This window comes from Fusarium mangiferae (assembly GCF_900044065.1).
Source record: "Fusarium mangiferae strain MRC7560 genome assembly, contig: FMAN_scaffold013, whole genome shotgun sequence".
In the NCBI taxonomy this organism is placed as follows: domain Eukaryota; kingdom Fungi; phylum Ascomycota; class Sordariomycetes; order Hypocreales; family Nectriaceae; genus Fusarium; species Fusarium mangiferae.
The window spans coordinates 14,395-38,366 of NW_024573933.1; the positions used below are offsets into that span (position 1 = coordinate 14,395).

Genomic DNA, 23,972 nt, shown 5'->3' on the forward strand with positions numbered 1-23,972 from the left:
TCCTCCTTCGACTTCATCGAAGCCCCTTCACTTCCTGATGAAGTGCGCGACAAATTCCATTCGAGTACTCTCCTCCTCAACTTCCGCTTAAACCAGAATCCCAAACTCATCGTCTCTGTTGAGGCTGAAGAACCACTATCTCCCCTACGGACTCAATCGGGTACTGTCCTCGATGCCCTTCGTGAACTTGCAAATGTCACAGCGTTTTCCATCTACATCAAAAATTCAGCGGCATCAAAGGCTCATTTCCGAAAAATCCGACAAGCCGTCAGCGAGGGTGTGTCCCTCTTCATCCAAGATGACTTGACAACCATGTTTCGTGGCACGGGAGGCAAGGTCGTCATCCTCTCATCGCCTACACAATTACCTCCGCCATCCTATGACGAAACCGAACCTCCTCCACCTCCCGCTCCAATCTATGACCGAAAGCGACCGCGAAAAGATGATCGCGAAGAACGAGACGACGACATCGCGCTGATCTGGGCCAAGCTTGAGATGATACAGAAGCGTCATAGTGAAGAGCTGTATGCGCTCAGGGACGAGAACAGAGATCTCAAGCAGGAGATCAATGATCTGCGCGACCGATTGATAGCGTCTGAGAGGAAGTGTCGAGACTTGGAAGAGGAACTTGGGTCGTTGGCCGGATTGACGAGCGAGAGGGTTCGGGAGTTAGAGGAGCATACCGACGTTACCCTCTCCGAAGTCTGGCAGGACATGGGCGAGTTGACCAGCGAGTTGAATGCCATGAAGCTTCAGATTGATGAGGATGAGTTGGTGAATAAAGTTAAATTCAGAGTTCTTGATCATATCACGGCGAGTCTATCTCGCGACATGCCGCCAGATGACTGATAAGTTGTTGGTAATAGACTAGATAACTACAGTAACAGCAGCCACTTATCTCTAGTGCTATGCCTAATAAGAATGAAGTTCTAAATCACCTTTTAAGAAACAGCATCTAAGAGCATCTAATCTTCATTGTCATCAGCAGCAATTTTGTATGAATGTAAGCAGTTAAGAAATGCCCAAGTGAAAGTAATTAGGAGTGTTTGAACTTGGTCTTTGAGGTTTATGTGAAGGGGGGCTAGTACTCTGAGTGACGGTAGTACTTGTCGCTACTTTGTGCTGCAACCTATGATACTTCAGTGAGATCGTCAAAACGGACCATAATAAAACCTAGCATGTATGGATAATTAACACTAGAAGATTGGCTTGCAGATAAGCACAGAAGATTGCGTAAATTGACTTTAATTGAATTGGCAACCGTACTGTAAGCTGAAATTGAGCACCTAGTGAGTACTGAATAGATGTCTTGCTCTTTGTATCTATCCAGTAAGATAATAGGGTACGTCAAGACTAAAACAAAGCATATATTAAGTATAGTAAAACCGCATATAAAAGAATAAAGCCATAGACATATATATATATATACTGGCTACTGACGAAAGACTAGCCTGCCATCAGGTCTATGTATAACAGACATACGATCGACGCCTGGCATTTTATTGAAATCAATTTCAAGAGCATAGCTTCCCAAACGAGTTATATCAATAAGACTTCCTGGTGCGTACTGCTCAGCAGTTAGGTAGAAGGCCATCTGGGGCTTCATCTTATACCACTGATTGGGTTGAGGTGTGAATACTGCGGAAGAGCCAGTAAAGCCTTCGCCTTCGTCGTCTCCATCGGATTGGGACACTCCAAGGCCAACGATTAAGTTCACTGGAAATGGAGTTATTAATTTATTCACAAATCGAAAAGCAAACTTACTATTTTTGGCCTCAGAGACAGTAAAACTACCATCCGTCCTAATCTCAAAGGCAGAAGCATCGATAGCACGAACTGGCATAGCTTCGGCAAAGTGAGGTCTTCCATCTCTAACGCTCATTTCGATAGATTTGCCCAGCTCGACAGGTTTCTTGACAGAGACGTTGACCCCGACTCCGAAAGCAGGCGGGCCATGGGAATTTCCAGCAATTGCTAAAAGCTGTTTAGGAGCAAGCAAGGCAGCTCCCTGATCTCCACCTGCTTGTACCCAAGCGACTACGCTTGACCAAACTTTTGGAGTGGATGGGCCGGTTACTTTGGGTGGGGCGGCGATGAGAGAGTATTGCTGGAAGTCACCAGTCTGATTGTTAATATCAATGACATACATGTTCTCCATTGTCATAAGTGAAATAAATGCTTAACGATGTTTGAATTTCCACAAGCGGTAGGATAGTAGATCGGCAGCGCTCTTTTTATGCTGATAAGAAGTCTAGGTAATAGGAGTTCTTCTGCAGGATATAGAAAGCTCTAGACATAAAAAGACCTGTGGCCCAGCTAGACTCGCCTAGACTCGCCTAGACTCATTTAGAGAATACTTCAGCTAGCTATAAATTACCAAAAAGAGAAGAGGCTATTGGCAAGCTTGTGCGCAAATGGACTAAACCGTAAAAGTTGTTTTGAGACATTGACAAACTATTGAGTTCTAGGCCATATAACACAGACTAATAAATACAATTACAGATCTAACGAAAGCCACTGCATGTGGCTTTACTGTAACCTGTCGTTGTCTCAGGAGGAATTTAAGAATAATTCCAGAGAAGCGGGGTAATAAGAGAGTGAGAATATAATAAGAGCAATGTAGCTATCTTTATATTTCTCTTGTAGGTCAAAGTAGTGATAAGACTATATTCTGTTCTCTTATACTCATTCTTACTTTAATTTCTGGAATGAAACATAGACGCCATTAGCATTGCCACACCCAAGCGCAATCTCTTCAGTCCAAGGCTTTGCGTCCATCGATTGAATTGATGTGAACTCTTGAGCAAATCGCATTATGACCAGCAGAGACTCAGTGATGGCATATTGTTGACCAAGACAAATGCGTGGGCCCCCATTGAAAGGCAAGAAGAACTAAAAATAATCAGAGTTATGCTAACCTCTCGCAAAGCCATGATCCAAAGCTTTAACTTACCCATGACGGTCTGAGAGACTCCCATCTCTCGGGACGAAATTCCTCAGCATCTTGGCCATACAGATCTTTACGACGATGCATGGCGTAGACAGTGTAATTTACCATGGAGCCCTTTGGAACATGAATAGGATGATCACCATTTGGGCCACCACCATGGGGAAGAATCGTATCCCGATATGCCATACGGCCATTACTAGGGACAGGAGGATGGAGGCGTAGTGCTAAAGTCATGTCAGCGAGGGTCTTGGACGAAAAATAACACTGACATTCGTTGATGCAGTATTTAGCATATGTGAGATGGCGAAGCTGCTCGTATGTTGGTTCATTTGTGTCTAGATGCTTAACTTCATCTCGAATCTTGGTCCAGATATCTGGTCTTCGTGCAAGGACAAAGAAGAGATTACCCAATAGATTCGAGGTGGTGTCTCTTGCAGCTATCAAGACGCTTAGCAGCTCTGCGCGTATCTTTTCCTTCGATACACCCGATCTAGCAAGCTGCCTCAACAGACTGTCATGTCGGTTTTGAGGTTCATTCTCTCTTGTTACTTCCCCAGTCAAAGTCGATGTGCGAAGAGCCATAGCTTGATCGACATAACGTTCGACATAAGACCGACATACCTGATAGACTTCAAGTGCCTTGCTTCGAGAGCCTTGGAAGCGGCGTAATGGGCCCAATCTTGCCTGATAAGCTACATCTTTGAGAGTGAAGTCAAAGGCTTTGGTAAACTCTTGGCTTGCTTTAGTAGGATTGCAAAGTGTATCTGTAGACTCGCCAAAGAGGAATTCAGTGCCAGTGTCCATGGTGAAGTCAAAAAGAAGTTCCTGCAAATTGAAGGTTGTATTGATAGGAATCTTCGACACAAGGTCTGTGACGTGTCTGTTTGTCAATGCAAGGTCGGCCACTTGGTCACGGGCAAAGGTTGGACGCATCAAAGCCCGCGAGTGCGCCCACTCCTCTCCATCGGAAACAAACATACCGCCACCTGTGACGGGATTGAACAATGGAGCTCTAAAAGCAAGTCCATAGTCCTTGAACTTGAGAGCAAGAACTGTTTTGATGTTTTCGGGGTCGATCGTGAATATAGTCTGCTGAGAGCCACGCTCGACTAGGAATGTGATACCGACTGTCTTGTAAAAGTCGTTGGCAAAGGTTTCCAATAGTCGCTTTTCTTTGAACACCCTCATCAGCTTCAAGATAAAGTCAATGCCAAAAAAGGGGTCCTTCAGTGGGAGTTGGCAAGTCACAGGAGCGCACCCGTGTTGTTCACGGAACTTGCGCCTTGCTCGTGTTGTTGTGATGCGAGTCCCTATGATACGGAGAGTGTAGATTGCCAGGAGGGTAACAATAATCTTCCATCTAAGGGAGAGGCTTTCGTCGATTGCTTTCCATGGAATTATAGCCATGCCTTTTGATTCTGATTCTTATTGTAAATATGTTGCTAATCTGTAGAAGTACTAGATGAAGAAATTTGTCTCTCAAGTAGCTATACTGAAGTGCACTGCTCATCTTATCCAACATCATCACATTGTTGCCTAGCGTTCACGGTTCGGAGGATTATCATCCGTATGATGTTGCGGAAGAGGAAAGTATCTGGATGCATGAGATAATGCATAGTGACGTAAATGGGTTGCAGTTACATTCGGTCTTATCAGACATGAGACTCGGCCGGGCGCGGAGACAGCCCGTGGCCCAGTCCATGGGCTGACCCGTGAACCCTGTATCTTACGTGTACCCGGACAACAAGCTTTGAAATCAAAAGGACCTCGCTTAAGAGGTCATTCGTCAGGGCGTGGTTCTATCCGTCTCAACATCATATCTTGTCAGCCCCTCTCTGCACTTCATCTGTGAGCTTATCCTTCTGTTACCTGCCGTTTATGCTGACGATTTGTTACAATATGGTCGGCATCGCTTTACTTGGAGCCGGGATCTTTGCGAGAGAACGTACGTCGATCCCTCTTGAGCTGTTTATCAATGGCAAGGTTGCATTGCAGAGGAGCTTTTGAGTAAATGTTACGCTGACATGCTACAGAACACTTGCCAGCTATTGAGTCCGTTGGACACCTCAACCTCAAAGCCGTTTACTCACGCTCTGAGGAAGCGGCAATATCGCTTGCGAAGCAGGCCCGGGACAGGGTTGACATCTACTTTGATAGCCCCCCCACAAGTGGAAGATCACTTGACGATCTCCTCGCAAGGTCTGACATAGCTGCAGTGGCAGCATGTGCTACCATTCTAGTCCAGCCCCTACTTATCAGGAAAGCTCTGAGAGCCGGTAAGCATGTGTTGAGTGAGAAGCCGATAGCACAGGACACTGCAACTGCTATGGGCCTTGTCCAATGGTACAGTTCTCAGTCCAGCCCTCCGATATGGGCCGTTGCTGAGAATTTCCGATTCAATGAGAGTCTGAGGTATGCCGAGATGAGAACCCAAGAAATCGGGGGAGAACTTGCATCCTTCCGTTTGACCTACTATGGATTGATAAGAAAGGAAAACAAATACTTCAAGACCGAATGTATGTAGAAAGCACTGTGCTTAGCTTTGACACAAATACTGATAGGTTACAGGGCGCAAGACTCCTGAGTTCCAAGGTGGTTTCCTTCTTGATAGCGGAATTCACTTTATTGCCAGCCTCAGGCTTCTGCTACGTGCCGTTGGGCAGGAACCTAAGGAGGTAATGGCCTTGTCAAGTTTGCTTAAAGAGCATCTTCATCCTGTTGATACTATTCACGCTGTCGTATCCACCATTGATTCTCGACACGGAACAGTTTGCATCTCCTTTGGGGTAGAACACATATCCACTCTGGAGATCGAAATTATCAGTACTCGTGGTGTTATTGTTTGGACACCTGTTAGTGTCACATCAATCATCAAATCAGATTCTGGGGAGTCAATGAATGAAAAAAAGGAATTCATCTACAACAATGGTGTCAAGGCCGAATTTGAGGCATTCTGCCAGGCCATATTGCAGAATAGCCCAGACCCACGTCAGAGTCCTCTGGAAGCCCTTAGAGATCTTGCTCTTCTGCAGAGTCTGTTGGGGTCTGCCGCATGTGATGGATCGATGAAGCTTGTCAAGTTTGAGTAAGGATCGAATAATATATTCTCAACAAGCTCTTCAGGGTCAGGCAAACCAGCAAAAACTCATAGATACATAGCAAGTGCTCATTTAATTGGTTATCTTATATGTTAAGTCCTTTACTCTTAAGTATATAACAATTGAGAAATCAATCCTGATTATACCACATGACATTACATCAGGAGCTTCATTGAGACATTGCTTATTTATAAGAAGACAGTTTTCTGGTTACTAACTTTCGATGATATGAAGGGCCAGTTATGATACTATCCTGCTCTCTCAGGCTTAGCAGGAGCCTTCCTTGGCTGTCTTTCAACAAGGAGCACCAATGACAAGATAGATGCGATGGAGAAGTAAAGCATTACCCTCATCTGCTCCGAGTAGGCATCTGCATACAGAACTCTTGTACGAGATTGCGTCTCGATAGAGAGCATCCCAATATTCTCTGAGGACAGCAGTATTTGTGCAACTTGCTCTGCTGTCAAGAACTTGACAGCTTCTCGCTTGATATGGTTGATGAGCAAAGCGGAACAGACGGCGAGCCCGATTGTGCCTCCCAACACTCTGATCTGTGTCACAGATCCCATTGTGACAGCTGAGGTTATGTTAACTGAGAAACATTAATGGTCTAGCAGTAGAATTGGTAAGTCGTACCTAGATCTTTCTCAGTAACGACTAGCGGCACCATCATCAGGATTGTACTGAGGTTGAACCCGAAACCGAGGCCCATGATAGCCTCGTAGCCATATTGCGCCGAGGCAATAGAGGTTGATGATTTTAAGGAGCTATATAGGCCAACTCCTATTGTCTGTAGTGACCCCCCGAGGAAGAGCGTGTAGAGAGGAGGGACTCTTAGCTTAGAGACCAATATCCCATTAATAGCAGTCGCCAAGGGAGACAGGAGAAGTAGAGGCAGTGTGCGAATGCCAGCGTTGATAGCTGATGTCATGTTGACCGTTTGAAATCTTTGCGGTATGTTGATCAGAGCAGCCATAAAGGGGAATCCGGTAAAGAAACCGTTCCTGGACGGAAGCCGAATTAGTTGACCGAGAACTTGGGATTGACTGACTGTAGACTTACAAGAGTAGCCCCATGACAAACCTGTTGTGTACCAGGCTCCACGGGAACATGGGTTCACGGACACCGTCTCTCTTGGAAAGCAGTCGCTCCCAAGCAATAAAGGCAATCCACAAAACACCAGAGAGTACAAAGGTTGATACAATAGCACCACTACCCCACGGGTAGGCCACACCGCCTTGCTCGAGTGCAAAGATGATAAGGATGGAGGCAGCTAATGACACAGTCATACCCACAAAGTCAACCCGCTTCCACATTTGTTTCGATGCGAGGGAGTGAAAGAATCGATCGGACTCGCCGTATGGAAAGTTGAATGGGACCGAGAAGGCGAGAAGAACAGCCGCAAGCGCTCCCCCAGGGCCGCTACAGGTAATGAGTCATTAAACAGTGTCTACACTGCAAGGTGCCTTCAAGAACATGGGACTCACTTGAAGTAGAACACCCAACGCCATGTCGTGTGATCTGTGATTGCTCCTCCAAGAATTGGGCCGAGGACACTCGAGAGGATAAAGGTTGACGACATGATAGAGATGTAGGTTGCGTATTTCTCTGGAGGCACCATGAGCGGTACCATGATTGTCGATAAAGAGTAGATACCGGAGCCTCCCATCCCCTGGAAGGCGCGGAAGACGATCCTAGAGTAAAGATGGACGATGAGAACGCGCACGAGGCTGGCATGAAGAGAGAGAATTGACATACAGAGGTACCATGGAGTCAGAAGCACCACACGCCATAGAGAAGACAGTAAATATGGTGATCGCAAGCAATAGCATCAGTTTACAGCCAAATATGTCGCTGAGTTTGGAATAGATGATGAGGAAACCTGAAATCTCTTAGTACCTATACTGGTCTTGGACAAGAGAGTAAAGTTGGCTCGGATCATACCGGTGTATGTTACCAAGTAGGATGTCACGATCCAACCGGCCATATTGAAGCCATGGAGGGCATCAACGATTGAGACCAGAGCCGTGCTTACAATGGTAGTTTCCAATGTCGACAGCAATAAGCTCAAGCAGAGGCTACGTCAATGCCAATCAGCTGTGAAGTAAGGGCGACTAGGCGAAAATAACCTACGCTGAAGTCAAAGCATGAAGCCTCCAACCAGTATGGTACACCTTTTGTTTGGTCGCATTATCTGACGCACCAACTGCAACCTCAACGTTCCTGTTATTGTCGCCCAAAACCGAGCCGTGGTTGTCGGATGAAGCTTCCGCTTCAGTCACCGTGTCGGGTAATCGGCATCCATCGTCAGGAGACGCCTCGTTACTCTCGTTGTTTGTGTTGACGGGAGTCCCGGGCGGGGAGCCCTGAAGATGTTTTAATGGCAAACCTGTTGTTTCCGACATGGTTGGAAGAGAAATGCGAGTGAGTTGCAAAAGCTCAACTGGCGTAACAAGGAGAGAGTGCAGTCGATGGTTTCAGCTTCAAGCTTCGCGTTGGTATGAGCACTACAGACAGGTAAACGGAATAAAGGAGAAAAAGAGTGGGGGATGAATTTGTGGTCAGCTTTACGAAACAGAGATTCCTAATTCCCGGGCTGCCTCCACTCTTTGGTCTGTGCGTTTCCTGCGAAATCCAGGGGGCGCGGCGCAGGCGGGGTGAGGTAGTCAGCAAGGGGAATAGATAAGGAGCCTGACTACCCTGTATCTGGAAATAGGGGATAGTATATCGCTCTTGACTGGAGCGGTACACTGCGCTTAATGTCCAAGATGAACGGGTTAGCATTCATAGCCTTGCTATAGTCGTTCATTTGGCTGATGATGAGCTATTAGGCTCTGGTATTGTATTTTTGCAATGACACTTCGCTTTTGATTCTGCGTCTGCAGTTTTTTGTTCTACACCACCAGGATCTGCAACTTTTTGGCCACTTCGGCATCGATGTCTTACTTGGTAAGACCCATGATAAGCAAATTTCGGTCAAGGGGAACGTGCACATTTATCAACCAATCAACCAACCTGGACTGTTGCGTTTGTCGGTACAGTTACGTTTGGGTGTTTATCCCAGCCCTAACCAGCGCTACAATCTTCCTTGTACTATGTCCACCAGTGGGAAGCTAAATCCTGAACACCCCTGCACTGTACCTACAGAGGTAGACTGACCTAGATACAAAATGACACCCCATTAGCTAGCTGGTAAGAACCAAGCTAGCCAAGACACTAAGACCAAGCACAGATTTAGACTTTGTAAATTTACTTGAGATAAGAAGCTGCATAACTAAGCCTTCCCCTATCTAACAGACAAAACTAAAATGCCACAGTTGCATCAGAGATAAGAATGCTTCAACTCTCATCGTCGATCAGCGAGAGGATTCGCTCATGGGCGAAAAAGATGGTGTCAATCTTTCCCGACATAACAGAAAACATTCGGCCGCGACGCGATACTCGACAGCTGCGGTCATCATAGGCCCCTAGCGGCTTGGTCTTGACGGCAAGCTGCGGACCAATGTAACGGAAGGTCTCGAGGAACGTGGGGAGGTAGTGCATAATCTGTTCCTCCATAAGCGCCCGCTTGGCTGATATGGTTGCGGGGCTAACGCCGTCCCGTGCCGCCCGAGCTTCTGCTGCAGTCTTGAATTGTCCGAGAGGCGTATGGGGTACGCTAGACAAGGTAAACACCCCCGGCACTTCAGTGGGGTAGACGGAAGCCAGGGGACCATCGACCAAAGTCACAGCCGGAAATTCAGGAGGTCCCTCGTAGTAGAGCAACAAGGTGGCCTCGTATATCACTTGCAGATCCAGGTCCATATAATGCCCCCACGTTGCATCTACCACAAAGTCAAAGCCCTCACCGTCGATCAAGACGCCATCGTCCGCCTCTTGGATGCTTGAAACCTTTCGCCCAAGCTCAAGGGCACCTTTAAGTGCTGCCTCGAAGTAGGCACGGGCCTTAGTCAGCAGCAAAACCCTCTCGGGCACACACATAATGCCGTCGACGTTAGTGATATGAACACCATCAGGTGCCCCTTCCGTGAACGCCACCCCGCTTGAGGCCATGATGGCCTTGTAGGTATTGTAATCAAGCAGGGAATCTTGAGTAGGGACAGCATAGATGTTGTAGGGCACAATGCGGCTCAGTTCGGGGTAATGCTCGACGAAACGCAGAAAGCCATCCCTTGACTGAAGACGTGTACCACTGTGACGGGCATAATGGAAGCCCATATGCAGCCTGAACTGGTTGTTACCAGATGCTTCATGTAGCAGTCGCTCATGCTGTTCGAACAATTTGACGCGAAAGCCGAGCGCGAGAAGGGTAGCCGCAATGTGACAGCCATACCATCCACCACCGATGATGCCAAGACTGTGGGGGTTGACGCAGCCGTCATTCTCTATCTTTGTGTTTCCGTTGAGACCATTGACGCCATTGTGAAATTCTTTTTCGAGGTTCGGCATATTGGGTAAGGTTGCGTAAATTGGGTAATGACTTTTGGGATATTGTTTTTTGCGTCTCGCTAGACTCTTGAGGTACTAAACGAGCTGTTCCGTGTACATTATGTACTGGTCACGATATGAAAATATGGCGATAACAAAAGCGATTTTAAAGATCTCTGCAGACCTCTTGAGTTTTGATATCTTTTTGATTGGGATCATGAGTCTTTTATCTTCACCTTGCTGATTCAAACCGTCTTGAGTCCTTCACTTGGAAGACTTGACACAATCATTGGCTTCGTGCATCTCCTACATGACCAAAAATTCCCCCCTGGCTCGCGAGGATGTATTCCTCTTACTGATTCTGGTACTGATGGAGGTAAGATAAGATTATCAAGCTTTGGAACAAGATTGTCAGCACAATATACATATGCCTTGCAGAATACAACAGCGGGAGTTGCAACTCTGTTGATAAGCAAATGCATCTCGTATTGATGGAAATTTTGCGTAAGCACACTGCGTTTATCTGTTACATTGACCTCTGCACTTCTGACTTGACAATTGACTTAGAGATATGTGATCATGCCACGTAGCATCAGTAATTCAACAAGATGCTTATCCTAGAAGTGGTTGTCTGTTGCAGCGTATCACGGGAACTCTAATTACTGTTCCTATACATCTTCCAAAGCCTTTTATTCTTGGAGAAACTCAAACCCTCCATCATCTGAGGTTCCCAACAGCTTTGCCCTCCACGCCATGCGTATACTTTGCCTTCACGGAATGGGCACCAACAGCAAGGTACGTAACCGTCGCATCATGGCCACGAACATCTTACTATGAGATAATCTAACACAGATTCTAGGTGCTGGAGATGCAGACGTGTACATAACATTCCTTCACACAGCTCATCTGATTACACGGACTGACTTCATTGCAGCTGCGCTCCGACATCAACTTAGCCATTCACAATCGCATAAATACGAATACGTTGATGGTGGGGAGCCCATGCCGCCTGCGCCTGGTAAGTCATTGAGTTATTTGTTTACTTACTTACTCAAGACTCTTATACACGACACAGGGATAGAAGCCTTCATTGGTCAGGATGAGAGCCTTGCGTATTACCATCCACACTCGGCAAAGAGCATCCTGACAGCCATTGATGACCTATGGGAGTACATTGCCGAGGAAGGTCCCTTTGACGGTGTCTTGGGCTTCTCCCAGGGTGCGTCTCTAGCTGCCATGATTATTGCTCGTGCCCACCACTCTGACCCGCCACCCTTCCAGTTCGCCATATTCTTCTGTGCAGGACTCCCTTACTGTGAGAAGTCTTTATCTGCCGGCGAGGTCAAGTTCCTGAGGGCTGAGGCTACGCAAGGTCCAGTTATCCATGTGCCAACAGCTCACATCTTTGGCAAAAAGGACCCTGATGTCAGCTATAGTAAAGCGATGACTGAATTGTGCCATCCCTGGGGACGAGTTCTTCTGGATCATGGAGCTGGGCATGAGATCCCAAGAGTGCCTGTTGAGACGGTGGATGACATGGCAAGGGCGGTAGAGAAGGTTGTCACCAAGGCAGTGATCGGTCAGTAGCTAAGCGTAGATTGATGAGAAGAGACAAAGTACACGAGATAAATCATAGCCGCACCATATTGGCAGCTGCCCGAGTGATCCACGAAATGATACCCAATAGAATGAAAAACAGGAGCGCTACGTCGATGTTGTTTAGCTTGATCCAAGACATTCGCACGTCAGGTGTCTGAAGGTGCATTGGACGCAGCTCTTTACCTCTTGGATACATGTCCTTTGAGTTCGAAGCTTGTAAAAAGCCCCTCTTCCTGTTGGAGCATGCTTTAAGATCGAGAATGGAATTCTCAAATCTACCATCCCAATCATATAGATGCTCCTCAATTACATTGGCAGCAAAATGCTTCTTCCGCGATCCGACCATGGCAATTCTCTTCATACGCTTGACGTTTCTCTGGAACGACTCTTTGTCAAATAAGAGTATGGTTCTGATGGCTGTCGTCAAGGAAGCTGCATCAAAAGTTTCTTTGTCAAGACGGACTGCAACTCCAGATCGTTCAAGTCTCAGCGTAGTGACCATCTGGTCACCAAATATGCCCATTGCAACCATAGGGACGCCATGGAAGATGGATTCATTGACAGATGAAGGTCCAGCGTGTGTGACGAAGATGATTGTGGAATCATGTTCGAGGACAGAGCGCTGCGGTACCCAAGTAGCAAAGTGCCACGCTTGATCCTGATTCTTGAACAGCTGATCAATGGTCAAGTGAGACAGGTGTAACGATGGAACTCGAATGCTGGTATCAAGTTGACCACGACTTCTAGCACTAAGGGCCCAGACGACCCCGTCGATCACGCCGGAAGAAATGGCATCAGCGAGACCGTCGATAATTTTGAAGATCTTCCCGTCGTCCAGAATGACATGTGTACCAAACGCAACTAAAGCGATTTTTTGATGCGTCTCAACAAAGGACTTGATGTCTCCATCGAGAGCAGGATACGAGTCGGCCAAGATTGGGCCTACTGGATGAACCAAAGGTGGAGTGTCTCGTGGCGTTTCCATACCATAAAAGTTGTTCATAAACACAAGATAGTCTGGCTTGGAATGCCTAGGCCGAGGTGCGACTCCCTCTTTTCGGCGCATTGCCTTGGTCCAGAAGATCCAGTGAAGAAAGAATGGCGCGGAGCGAAGCAAAAAGGTCATTTCAAACAACCTGTCATAAATGCTTGCGTGCTCGCTGGTCAAACATCTCTGCTGCATACCGGGCTGACCCGGAATGTACTTCTGAGGCATCATCAACCACGGCATTTGGGGCCACATGACTGCGTGAGGGAGCCGAAACTCGTTGCAAACATCCAGAGCCGCTTCAACATGGAAGTCGGAGAAGATAAAATCAGGTTTGGTGGTAGTGATTACCTCCTTCAGACCGCGATATGTAAAAGGCCAGAATGCATCAAATGCCATTTTACCTTTAACAATATCCCTTTTGCCTCGGGCAGTGTTCCAGTTCCAACGCGAGAAGAGGATGTAGTGCTTTTCATCTTCTTCAGCAGAGATGGCTGGCCCAACTATGTGAACCTTTTTCACAAAAGGATAATTGTCAACCAGCTTTTGTCTGCCACTCAGTGTTGCAAAGTCAATTGTATGACCTCTAGCTGCCAAGATGGAACATATTTCCAGAATTGGTGCTATTTGTGGGTTAGCATCCTGATTTCTTTATTGACACCGGAGTGATTCGCGTACCTGAATTGGTCGAGCCACCGACCGTGACAACAACGAGAATTTGGGCTTTGGGCAACGACATGGTGATGGCTTTACCCTGATACACTGGTCTGTGCACGAATGGACATATAATGAAGTTTGTAAACTTTGGGCTGGATACGGAGATGGGCTTGTCGAGGTACCCGTTATTCTTGAGTTTGAAAATTGTCTTTGATTATCATGGGCGAAGTTGAGCCTTCAGTCACATGTCTCGACTGCAAATGTCACATCGAGATGTGGAAGCATATCCCCACGAATGGGCTATGAGCATGGCTTGTGTGGGAGCGCGAGGTCATCTTACTGCATCAGTGCATCGTGATCGACATCTCAAAACTCAAACAGATAAACGCTACAGAACTTTAAATGCGTGATATATGCAATGGCACATATCGCATACGAACCAGCGTTGCAATGCATGTTGGTCAGCATTTGTGGGCTGATTTCCTCTCGCCCTTCGGTGTATTGATTACGTGGTTGCGTTCGACCTGCAGCCTCACTCTTGGCAAATCCTCTCAGGGATTGCTACAGACATTCTATGTTGACTCATATAAACGACTGGATCTTTTGCTAGAGGCATGTAATGGTCAAAGCCACCCTTGCCACCTGCTTATCTGGTCCAGGCTAAATACACAACTGGAACTCTCGCCTCAAGGCATGCATTGCATATGGGATGGCAGATTTCTAGAACTATGCTTGAAATACCTGGTGGAAATGTAAAGATACAAATATTCATAGATGGGAGCCGTAATCGTTTCTGTATTGCCACTTGAAAATTTGTCAACAAGGCTATCTTGACTTCAAAATGATCTGCCCCTCCAAGTCACGTCACGACACTGTTTGATAACGGATACTTCTGACTGTAGCCAAATCAGAATGCAAGAAACTATCCGCGGAGAAATTGTACCTCAGATTGACGATGTATTCTCAAAATTGCGTGAGACGGAATAACTTTGCAAGAGCTATTAGGCTGTTTGTCTTGCAGGCAGTCCATGATAGGGAGGGACGTTAGGGGTAGCCTCAATACCACTCACTCTTTGACAACTCATCAACGCCACTGCAGATGAACATGATAATCAGTAATCATCCAGTGAAAGCTCGCCCCCACGGTGAATTGGATACCAGATTGATCCAACATACATTATCTCACAGAGGTGTTGAATTTAGCTACGATAAGGGGCTGGTCGTAGAGGGCTAGACGAGACTCACGTATTGTTCAAGTGTAGGCCTATAATAACTTCGCAACTCCTATTATTAGCCATGTGACAAACCCAAAGTATCTCAACCCTTCTATCTTATACCCAATTATTCAACTTTTACTGCATTATTGTTTTTGAAGCATCCTCAAGTTTAGCTATGGAGCCAATCGCTGTTATTGGTCTTGACCTCAAGTTCCCCGGCGATGCTACTGACGCCGATGGGTTCTGGGATATGCTGGTAACTGGCCGCTCAGCCTGCACAGATATTCCAGACGATCGTTTCAAAGTGTCGTCATTCTACCACCCGGACCCGGAGCGCTCGGGTTCAGTTAGCATTCCTGTTACTTTGTGAAGTACACGACTGATCAGCATCGCAGCTCAATGTTACTAGGGCGCATTTTCTGAAGGGTGAAATCGCCGCCTTCGATGCTCCGTTTTTCTCCATTACACCTGCTGAAGCTGGTGGTATGGATCCTCAACAACGTGGCCTGCTCGAAAATACTTATCGTGCTCTAGAAAATGGTATGAACCCCTGATGTTTTACTATGGAGAATGTGGATCTGACCCTATCATAGCGGGATGTCCAATGAATAAAGTTCTTGGAACAAACACTGGTGTTTTCATCGGTTGCTTTACTCGTGAATATGAAGCCATCATGTTCAAAGAGACCGAGATACAGCAGCGTTACTTTGCTACTGGCACTGGAACAACCATGCTTGCCAATCGACTGAGCTATTTCTATGACCTTCATGGGCCTAGCATAAGTCTGGACACAGCGTGCTCCAGTAGTCTAAACGCCTGTCACCTAGCCTGTAATAGTCTAAGGTTGGGCGAGTGTGACATGGCATTAGCAGCTGGCTGCAACCTGTTCTACAACCCTGATACCATTATCCCACTCACAGCCCTTGGCTTTCTATCTCCCGATGGGAGATGCTACAGTTTTGATGAACGGGCCAATGGATACTCACGTGGTGAAGGGTTTGGAATGGTTGTGCTGAAGAGATTGAGTGATGCTATCCGTGATGGCGACTGTATTCGTGCCATCGTTCGAGGCTCCTCAAGCAACCAGGATGGCAACTCACCTGGCATCACACAACCCACTCGACAGGCGCAAGTGGACTTGATCAACGCCGCATATCAATCAGCCGGTCTATCCAAGACGCAGACGCGCTTCTTTGAGGCTCACGGTACAGGTACTCCTGTGGGTGATCCCATTGAAGCAAGTGCCATCAGCGGCGCATTCTCAGAGTATCGCTCCGAGCAAGAGCCAATGGTTGTTGGCGCAGTCAAGACAAATATCGGCCATCTTGAAGGCTCGGCCGGGATTGCAGGTCTCATCAAGGCCATAATGGTCCTTGAGAAAGGTATAATCCCTCCCAACATGGGCTTCCAGACCCCCAACCCCAAGATTCCTGTTCATGATTGGCACCTCAAGTTCCCAACCAAGCCTGAAGCCTGGCCTTCTAAAGGACTCAGGCGAGCCTCAATCAATGCGTTTGGCTATGGTGGAAGCAATGCCCACATCATTATCGATGATGCCTATCACTATCTCCTCGAGCATGGCTTGAAAGGAAAACACCAAACCATTGAGTTCCCACCGGTTGAAGGCCTGAGGCCGTCCATCAATGGCACGAATGGCACCAACGGTCATTTAAACGGTATCACCAATAACCACTCTAACGGTCATCAGTCTACTTCTGGCTCGAGTGACGATGAGTATATCTTGGTCAAGCGCTTCAAAGGTTATGCCCCCCCTTGTCGCTCATTCTTCTTTTCCACCTTCGATGAAGCTGGAGCAGCCCGCATGGCACAAGCATACAGGGAGTTCCTAGATTCCACCAACAAGTCAATAGTTGCTGGGTCTGAGGAAGAACAAGGCTTCTTGAGTGACCTTTCTTATACCCTCATCAACCACCGCACATCATTCCCTTGGCGGTTCTCCATCGTCGCTGACAGCATCGCGGCTTTGACTAACAAGTTGGAGGGTAACCCTTCACCTGTTAGAGCCACTGCGGACCCTAAGCTTGGCTTTGTCTTTACAGGACAAGGTGCACAGTGGTACGCCATGGGTAGAGAATTGCTCTCTGCTTATCCAACATTCAGCACGTCCATATTTGCTGCGGACCTATATCTGCGAGAGCTGGGTTGCCCGTGGTCACTTGTTGGTGAATTGCTTCAGAACCAAGACAAGTCACGCATCGATGATCCTGAATTGAGTCAACCAATCTGCACAGCCTTGCAAGTGGCTCTGGTTGACCTCCTCGCCAGCTGGGGTATCAAGCCTGCTGCCGTGGTCGGTCATTCATCGGGCGAGATTGGTGCTGCCTATGCTACAGGTGCCATATCCCAAGAGTCGGCCTGGAGGCTAGCATTCTATCGGGGTGCTCTGTCCTCTCGGCTGGCCAAGTCTCCCGATCATACCAACGGAGCCATGCTCTCGGTGGCCATGAGCTCATCAAGTGCCATGTCATATCTCGAGGAACATGTTGGCAGCGCCGCGGGTAGAGATATCGTTGTGGCCTGTATCAACAGTCCGAGAAACGTGACGCTCAGTGGCAGTGCAGTATATATTGACAAGATCAAGGCTGCTGCAGACTCTGGTGGTATCTTTGCCCGCAAGCTCAAGGTTGATAACAGTTACCATTCACCTCTGATGGCCACCATTGCAGATGAATACAGAAGCTTGATTGGCGACCTCGAGGCTGGAACCAATATATCACCAGGCAAGGTTGCTCCAGTCTTTTATTCGTCCCTGGGAGGGACAGTCATCTCAGCCTCTGCTCTTAAGAACCGCGATCATTGGGTTGACAATCTAGTTTCGCCAGTCCAATTCTCCAAAGCCTTCTCACTCATGTGCTCCAACACCAGTTCCAGCGCGCCAGTCAAGAAGCTTGGATCTTCGGCCAAAGCAACAGTCAAGCCCCCGAAGATTACTCAAGTACTTGAGATTGGTCCGCATGCGGCATTGCGTGGCCCCATTCGTGAGATCATGGAGCTTACGCCAGAAGTGAGTGGTATTGGATATGAATCAGTGCTCCGTCGTGGTACTTCTGCTGTTGACACTGCTTTGGGCGCCGCCAACTGGCTTTGGTGCCGCGGGTACGAGGTGGACATGTCTGATGCCAGCATTGCAAAGGACAGCTCCCTTGTAGTCAATGCACCGGGATACCCTTTCAACCACTCCAACATCTATTGGAATGAGAGTCGTATCAGCAAAGGATACCGCTTCCGTCCTGCAATGCGACATGAACTACTTGGTGCCCCGGTGCCAGATTGGGATCCAGCCAATGCTGTGTGGCGGAACTACCTGCGTCTTTCAGAGAACCCTTGGGTGAAGCATCACCGAATCACTGGTGCTACCATCTACCCCGCCGCAGGAATGCTTGTTATGGCCATAGAAGCTAGTCGACAGATGGCAGACATATCTCGTGTAGTCAAGGGCTTTCGCATTCTTGACGCTCGCTTTAATGTCGCTCTTCGCGTTCCAGCGACGCAGAATGGTCTGGAGACGCACTTTTATATGCAGCCCTCGAGGGACCATCCTGACACTGTGGCGAGGACAGTTCGCAAGTTCTCGCTCAGCAGTTATGAGGGCGGTGAATGGCGCGAGCATTGCCATGGTCTGGTCGTCACAGAGTACGAACAACCTTATACCGTCGTTGACGATGGAAGAGAAGACTTTGAGTTCCAAGAAGCATGCAAGAATAGGCTTGCGGGCGTTGAGAAGGCCTCAAAAGTTGAGACCTCATTTCGACAGCTCTATGAGCATTTGTCGACCGTTGGTCTTGACTTTGGCGCTACTTTCCAGACTCTCCGCGATATTCGCTGCGGTGACATTGGTGAAGCTGTGGCGACTGTGGAGAGGCAAGATCTTGAGAGCTTGATGCCTCTAGGCTATCTTCAAGACCACTTGATTCATCCCACCGTACTCGATGGTATCCTCCAGAGCATCATTGTCAGTTTGACAAAAGGTGGTCGCGAGATTGACCAAGTCATGGTTCCCTCCGAGATTGGCGACCTCTGGGTATCTGCTGATCCCTCAACATCCAAGTTCGATGCCATTCGCGTCTCCTGCTCAGGCAAATTCCTGGGCATTAGGCAGGCTGAGGCGCGCATTGTTGGTATTGACGTTGATATCGGCAAGGCCGTTTGTACGGTTGACAACTTTGTCATCACTACTGTGGCACGAAGTGAAGGCGCTTCTTCGTCCGACGCTGCCAGAAGACTCTGCTTCAACCTTGATTATAAGGTAGATCCAGCTCTTCTGGATCAAGAGACCGCGGACAAGACAATCCAACCTGACGCAAAATGCGGTGCTACTACTCAACAAGCCCAGTTGATTCAGGAGGTGGAGATGATGTGTTTCTTGTATATCAAACGGTTCTGGGACAGAATCTATAACGAGAACCGCGACGCCAAGTCTGTACCCTATCACAAGAAGTATATCGCCTGGATCAAGCACCAACTGGAGAAGTATGACGCTGGCCTTATCCCACATGCCATGCCTGAATGGCGCGAACGAGCGGCCGACGACCAATACATCAGTCAAATGGAGATCAAGCTCCTCACAGACGGTTCTGCTGAAGGAAAGCTGGTCGTCAATGTTGGACGGGAACTCCCCAACATCCTCGCTGGCAAGTCTGATGCATTGGAGCTCCTCTTCAAGGACAAGCTAGTAGAGAACGTCTACCGCTCTGGAGTCGGGGCTGAGATTGGTTATGACCGCATGGTGGCCTATATCGATGCTCTGGCCCACAAGAACCCAGCCCTCCGTGTTCTCGAGGTTGGGGCTGGGACTGGTGGCGCCACAAGACCCATTCTCAAGTGTCTCACGACACAAGGTAATGGTGAGACTGGGACACCACGGTTCAGCCACTATGCGTTTACAGATATCTCGATTGGCTTCTTTGAGAACGCTCGAGAAATGTTCAAGGATAGTGCTGCACGCATGAGTTTCCGCGCCCTCAATATCGAGGAGAACTTAGAGCAACAAGGGTTCTCGGGCCCGGGAGAACAGTACGATGTCATATGCGCTGCCAACGTCATCCATGCAACAAGGAACCTGGAAGCGACCTTATCCAACGCGAGGAAGTTGCTCAAGCCTGGGGGTAAACTCATCTTGTATGAGATGACAAACACTGGCATGATACGGACCGGCTTTGCCTTTGGATTGCTGCCTGGTTGGTGGTTATCTGTTGAGGACTTCCGTCAGTTCACACCACTGGCTGCTCCGAATGACTGGTCCAGATCTCTCAAAGCCAGTGGATTCAGTGGTATCGATCTGCACATCTATGACTTTCCAGATCATAGACATCAGATGGTCAGCGTCCTCATTTGCACAGCGCTTGGTGATGGAAGTGAAGAAAATACACCAACCAGTTCCTACTCCTCGTCGCCTATCAAGATCATCACTTGTGGTGCGGGATCCGGCTCAGCCACCCAAGAGAGCCTTGCTACAGTTCTTGAGAAGCAAGCGTCCAGCCTCAGCACTAGCGTTGCTGTTGTTAACCTGCAAGATGCTGTGGCAGATCTCAAGGATCTGCAGCAAACTCGTTGCATCTTCCTCGGGGACCTCGAGTCCAACTTTCTGGAACACGTTCATGACGATGACTATGAAGCTTTCCAGAAGCTAATTAGTTCCACCAAGACATTGTTCTGGGTCAATCAGGGAGGTGGTCCATCACCCAAGAACCCTGGAGCTGACATGGTGACTGGTTTCGCTCGTTGCATGCGTGCTGAGAACCCAGGATTAAACTTTGTCACTCTATCCATCGACGACTTGGGTTCCTTGGATAAGACCAGTTCCATCATCTTACGTCTCTTGAGTACAGGAGGGGGAAACGAGAACACCTTCTTCGAGAAGGATGGCGCTGTTTACATTCCACGTATCACCGAGGCCAACACAGTCAATCATCTCATAGCCGCCAAGACAAAGGGCGAGCCAGCTAGGTCAGAGACATGGCAGGATGCTAGCAACGGTAGAGCCTTGACCCTACAGTGTGCTGTGCCTGGTCTCCTTGATAGCCTTCAGTTCCAAGATGACGAGCTTTATGAAAAGCCTCTCAGACCTTATGATGTCGAGGTACGCGTTCACGCCACTGGCCTCAATCTTCTTGATGTCATGATAGCTCTGGGTCAGGTTATCGGCGAAGCGTTTGGACAAGAGTGCGCCGGCGTGGTGACCCGCGTCGGAACAGACGTTGAGCGAGTCTCTGTCGGCGATTCTGTCTGTGGTCTTCTCAGGGGAACTTTCAAGACTTTTGCAAGGGGCTCTCAATGGCAGTTCGCCAAGATTCCCTCAACCATCGACTATGCGGTCGCCGCGTCAGTGCCGGTTGTTTACACCACCGCATACTATGGACTTCATGACCTCGCGCGCCTCCAAGCCGGCGAGAGCATCCTGATTCACTGGGGTGCTGGTGGTGTCGGGCAGGCTGCTATCCAGCTCGCCAAGGCGGTTGGAGCTGAAGTGTTTGTCACTGTGGGCTCTATCGAGAAGCGAGACTTTGTGCATGAGCACTACGGTATTCCTTTGCACAATGTCCTGTCAAGTCGTGACTTGAGCTTTGTACATGGCATCAAGAGGTTGACTGATGGACGCGGCGTCGATGTCATCCTCAATTCTACAGCCGGACAGACCCTGCGTGCTAGCTGGGACTGCATTGCCCCATACGGGCGATTTATCGAAATCGGCAAGGTGGATATCTTTGCCAATGCAGGTCTCCCAATGGGGCCATTCAAAAAGAGCGTCACCTTTTCCTTCTTCGACATTGGTCTCATATCACTTGAAAGAGGCCGGCTATTCTCCCGCGTCCTTCAAGATGTCGTTGATCTGCTCGCCAAAGGATCTATTACCCCACCACAGCCACTGCATGTCTACAGCTATTCGGACATCCAAGAGGCATTCAGAATCATGCAATCAGGATCTCATATGGGCAAGCTTGTCTTGAAGGCTCAAGATGACGATCATGTCATGGTAAGTTATTTCAACAGCTCATATCATGTATCAACACTAACCTCTTCCAGGTCGAACCCAGTCGAAAGCCCACTTATTACTTTGATCCTGATGCGTCATATCTGCTTTCAGGGGGTCTCGGCGGTCTTGGACGCAGTGCAGCACGTTGGATGGCGTCTCGTGGGGCCAAGAATCTCATTCTCCTCTCTCGGTCCGGAACCACGCGACCTGCAGCTCAAGAACTCATGAAGGAGCTCGCAGCCGCTGGCGTGACAGCGTCAGCACCTCAATGCGACGTCTCTGACCGCGCTGCTCTTGAAAGGGTTCTCAATGATTGCGCTAAAACGATGCCACCTATCAAGGGCTGCATCCAAGGCTCCATGGTCCTCAAGGATAGCATATTCTCCAACATGTCTCCGGAAGACTACTACACTGCCGTACGTCCCAAGGTGGTTGCATCAAGAAACTTGCACGAGCTTCTCCCACAGGACATGGATTTCTTCATCCTTCTCTCATCTGCTTCTGGAGTGGTTGGCAACCGAGGTCAATCCAACTACTGTGTAGGAAACACCTACCAAGACTCCTTAGCCCGTCACCGGGTTGCTTTAGGGCTTCCGGGTGTAGCTGTCGACCTGGGAATGATCCTTTCTGTCGGGTTCGCCGCTGAGAACCAAGAGAGTATGGCTAATCTTCGTCAAGAAGGTTTCAATGCCATGCGAGAAGACGAGTTCCTTGCCCTGCTCGATATGTTATGTGGCCCGAATGGAACGTACTCCACCAATGCCAACCGGGAGATGGAGGCCTCCTCATTTGCTCAAATCGCAGTTGGTCTTGAGGCCCCAGCTACTCTTCGCATCAAGGGCATTCCAGAACCAGCATGGATGACTGATCCTCTGTTCAAGCATCTATACCAGATCAGAGGCGAAGGTGATCATGAGGGTGAAGGTGACGGCGAAGGTTCAGCCACGTCATGTTCCACGCTACTCCCAGCGGCGGCATCGTTAGCTGACGCAGCCAAGATTGTTAGCGCAGCTATTGTCCAGAAGCTCTGCAAAGCTCTATCTTCAAGCGAACGAGACATTGACGTATCGAAGCCTCTGCATAGTTATGGAGTTGATTCCCTCGTCGCAGTCGAGTTGCGCGCCTGGTTCATGAAGGAGGTTGGCTCTGATGTTGCTGTATTCGATATCATGAGTGGCCAGAGCTTGGAAGAGTTGGCTGAACTGGCTGCAAAGAGGAGCTCATTTGCCAGTTTTGATGATGAGAAAGAGGCCGATTGAGCATGATGGGACATTAATTTGTCAAATAATATTTCATTTTGTCGATGTACTGTAGATGGGAAATCGGGTTGGGCTGGTTGGAGCTATGCTACGCCTGCTTATAGGCTGGTTGTTGTCACCAAGGACTAGTAATTGAGCCTTAAGAATATGAGTGTGTATTTCATCAGGTTAGAGCTTGAATCATCACATGAGACTTGATGTATTTTATTGTGTATAAATATTCCAATGCTTGTAACAATCTCTATATTAAATAATCAGGCCTGGCTGAGTACCTTAAAGTTGTGTTTAAAAGACCAGGCACTCTAGGGATAAGCATCCCTGCTTAGGTCCTTTCTAAACTCAAAATTAAAGTGGTTCTGCTCGCTTCTGGAACTAAAGCCACTGAATTCTATGTTGAATGCTTTACTGCATTGCTTCCTACCTAGCTACAGGCCACTAAGCCTCTTTGGAAACGGAAGGTCGAAAGTCCTAGAGCCTGTTTTGAGCTCTTATGGGGAGCACTAGCTATATTAGGTCCGGAACTAGAGGCACTTAGCCATGTCGGCGCTAGATTTAAGGGCCGAATCTCCCCGCTCTACAAATCAGGAGAGTTTGAACTTTAAAGTATACTAATCTACATAATACTTAAGAGGTACCTAAATTATTTTATCTTTTATATACTTAAGTGCAGCCAGATATAATTATAATATGTATTAATGGAATGATTACTGGTATATAGGTACTTTAACTTTATAATGTGTTGTAAACGCCTAATATTCTATTTAAGCAGCGCGCTCTTCTTT

The 23,972-nt window shown here is 48.1% G+C and overlaps 8 protein-coding genes across 8 annotated transcripts; 4 read left to right on the forward strand and 4 right to left on the reverse strand.

Moving 5' to 3' along the window:
- Positions 1-312: 312 nt before the first annotated feature.
- On the forward strand, positions 313-849 carry FMAN_00001 (uncharacterized protein; the record flags this gene model as incomplete). The annotated part of the gene is made up of 1 exon (XM_041821797.1): positions 313-849. The coding sequence occupies one exon, from the start codon at positions 313-315 to the stop codon at positions 847-849; it is 537 nt and encodes a 178-aa protein (XP_041687542.1).
- Positions 850-2,691: 1,842 nt separating this feature from the next.
- Positions 2,692-4,357, reverse strand: FMAN_00002 (uncharacterized protein; the record flags this gene model as incomplete). Its single annotated transcript, XM_041821798.1, has 3 exons — positions 2,692-2,892; positions 2,954-3,174; positions 3,220-4,357. The coding sequence occupies 3 exons, from the start codon at positions 4,355-4,357 to the stop codon at positions 2,692-2,694; spliced, it is 1,560 nt and encodes a 519-aa protein (XP_041687543.1).
- A 492-nt stretch (positions 4,358-4,849) lies between these two features.
- FMAN_00003 (related to dehydrogenases and related proteins) lies at positions 4,850-6,039 on the forward strand (the record flags this gene model as incomplete). The annotated part of the gene is made up of 3 exons (XM_041821799.1): positions 4,850-4,895; positions 4,984-5,466; positions 5,519-6,039. The coding sequence occupies 3 exons, from the start codon at positions 4,850-4,852 to the stop codon at positions 6,037-6,039; spliced, it is 1,050 nt and encodes a 349-aa protein (XP_041687544.1).
- Positions 6,040-6,296: 257 nt separating this feature from the next.
- FMAN_00004 (uncharacterized protein) lies at positions 6,297-8,453 on the reverse strand (the record flags this gene model as incomplete). The annotated part of the gene is made up of 7 exons (XM_041821801.1): positions 6,297-6,625; positions 6,685-7,052; positions 7,111-7,470; positions 7,536-7,742; positions 7,807-7,930; positions 7,993-8,126; positions 8,182-8,453. The coding sequence occupies 7 exons, from the start codon at positions 8,451-8,453 to the stop codon at positions 6,297-6,299; spliced, it is 1,794 nt and encodes a 597-aa protein (XP_041687545.1).
- A 934-nt stretch (positions 8,454-9,387) lies between these two features.
- FMAN_00005 (uncharacterized protein) lies at positions 9,388-10,497 on the reverse strand (the record flags this gene model as incomplete). Its single annotated transcript, XM_041821802.1, has 1 exon — positions 9,388-10,497. One exon carries the CDS (start codon positions 10,495-10,497, stop codon positions 9,388-9,390), a length of 1,110 nt encoding a protein of 369 aa, XP_041687546.1.
- A 732-nt stretch (positions 10,498-11,229) lies between these two features.
- Positions 11,230-12,063, forward strand: FMAN_00006 (uncharacterized protein; the record flags this gene model as incomplete). Its single annotated transcript, XM_041821803.1, has 4 exons — positions 11,230-11,271; positions 11,336-11,354; positions 11,411-11,494; positions 11,552-12,063. The coding sequence occupies 4 exons, from the start codon at positions 11,230-11,232 to the stop codon at positions 12,061-12,063; spliced, it is 657 nt and encodes a 218-aa protein (XP_041687547.1).
- Positions 12,064-12,106: 43 nt separating this feature from the next.
- FMAN_00007 (uncharacterized protein) lies at positions 12,107-13,802 on the reverse strand (the record flags this gene model as incomplete). The annotated part of the gene is made up of 2 exons (XM_041821804.1): positions 12,107-13,686; positions 13,742-13,802. 2 exons carry the CDS (start codon positions 13,800-13,802, stop codon positions 12,107-12,109), a joined length of 1,641 nt encoding a protein of 546 aa, XP_041687548.1.
- A 1,808-nt stretch (positions 13,803-15,610) lies between these two features.
- Positions 15,611-23,190, forward strand: FMAN_00008 (uncharacterized protein; the record flags this gene model as incomplete). Its single annotated transcript, XM_041821805.1, has 4 exons — positions 15,611-19,796; positions 19,845-21,037; positions 21,095-21,931; positions 21,982-23,190. The coding sequence occupies 4 exons, from the start codon at positions 15,611-15,613 to the stop codon at positions 23,188-23,190; spliced, it is 7,425 nt and encodes a 2,474-aa protein (XP_041687549.1).
- Positions 23,191-23,972: the final 782 nt, after the last annotated feature.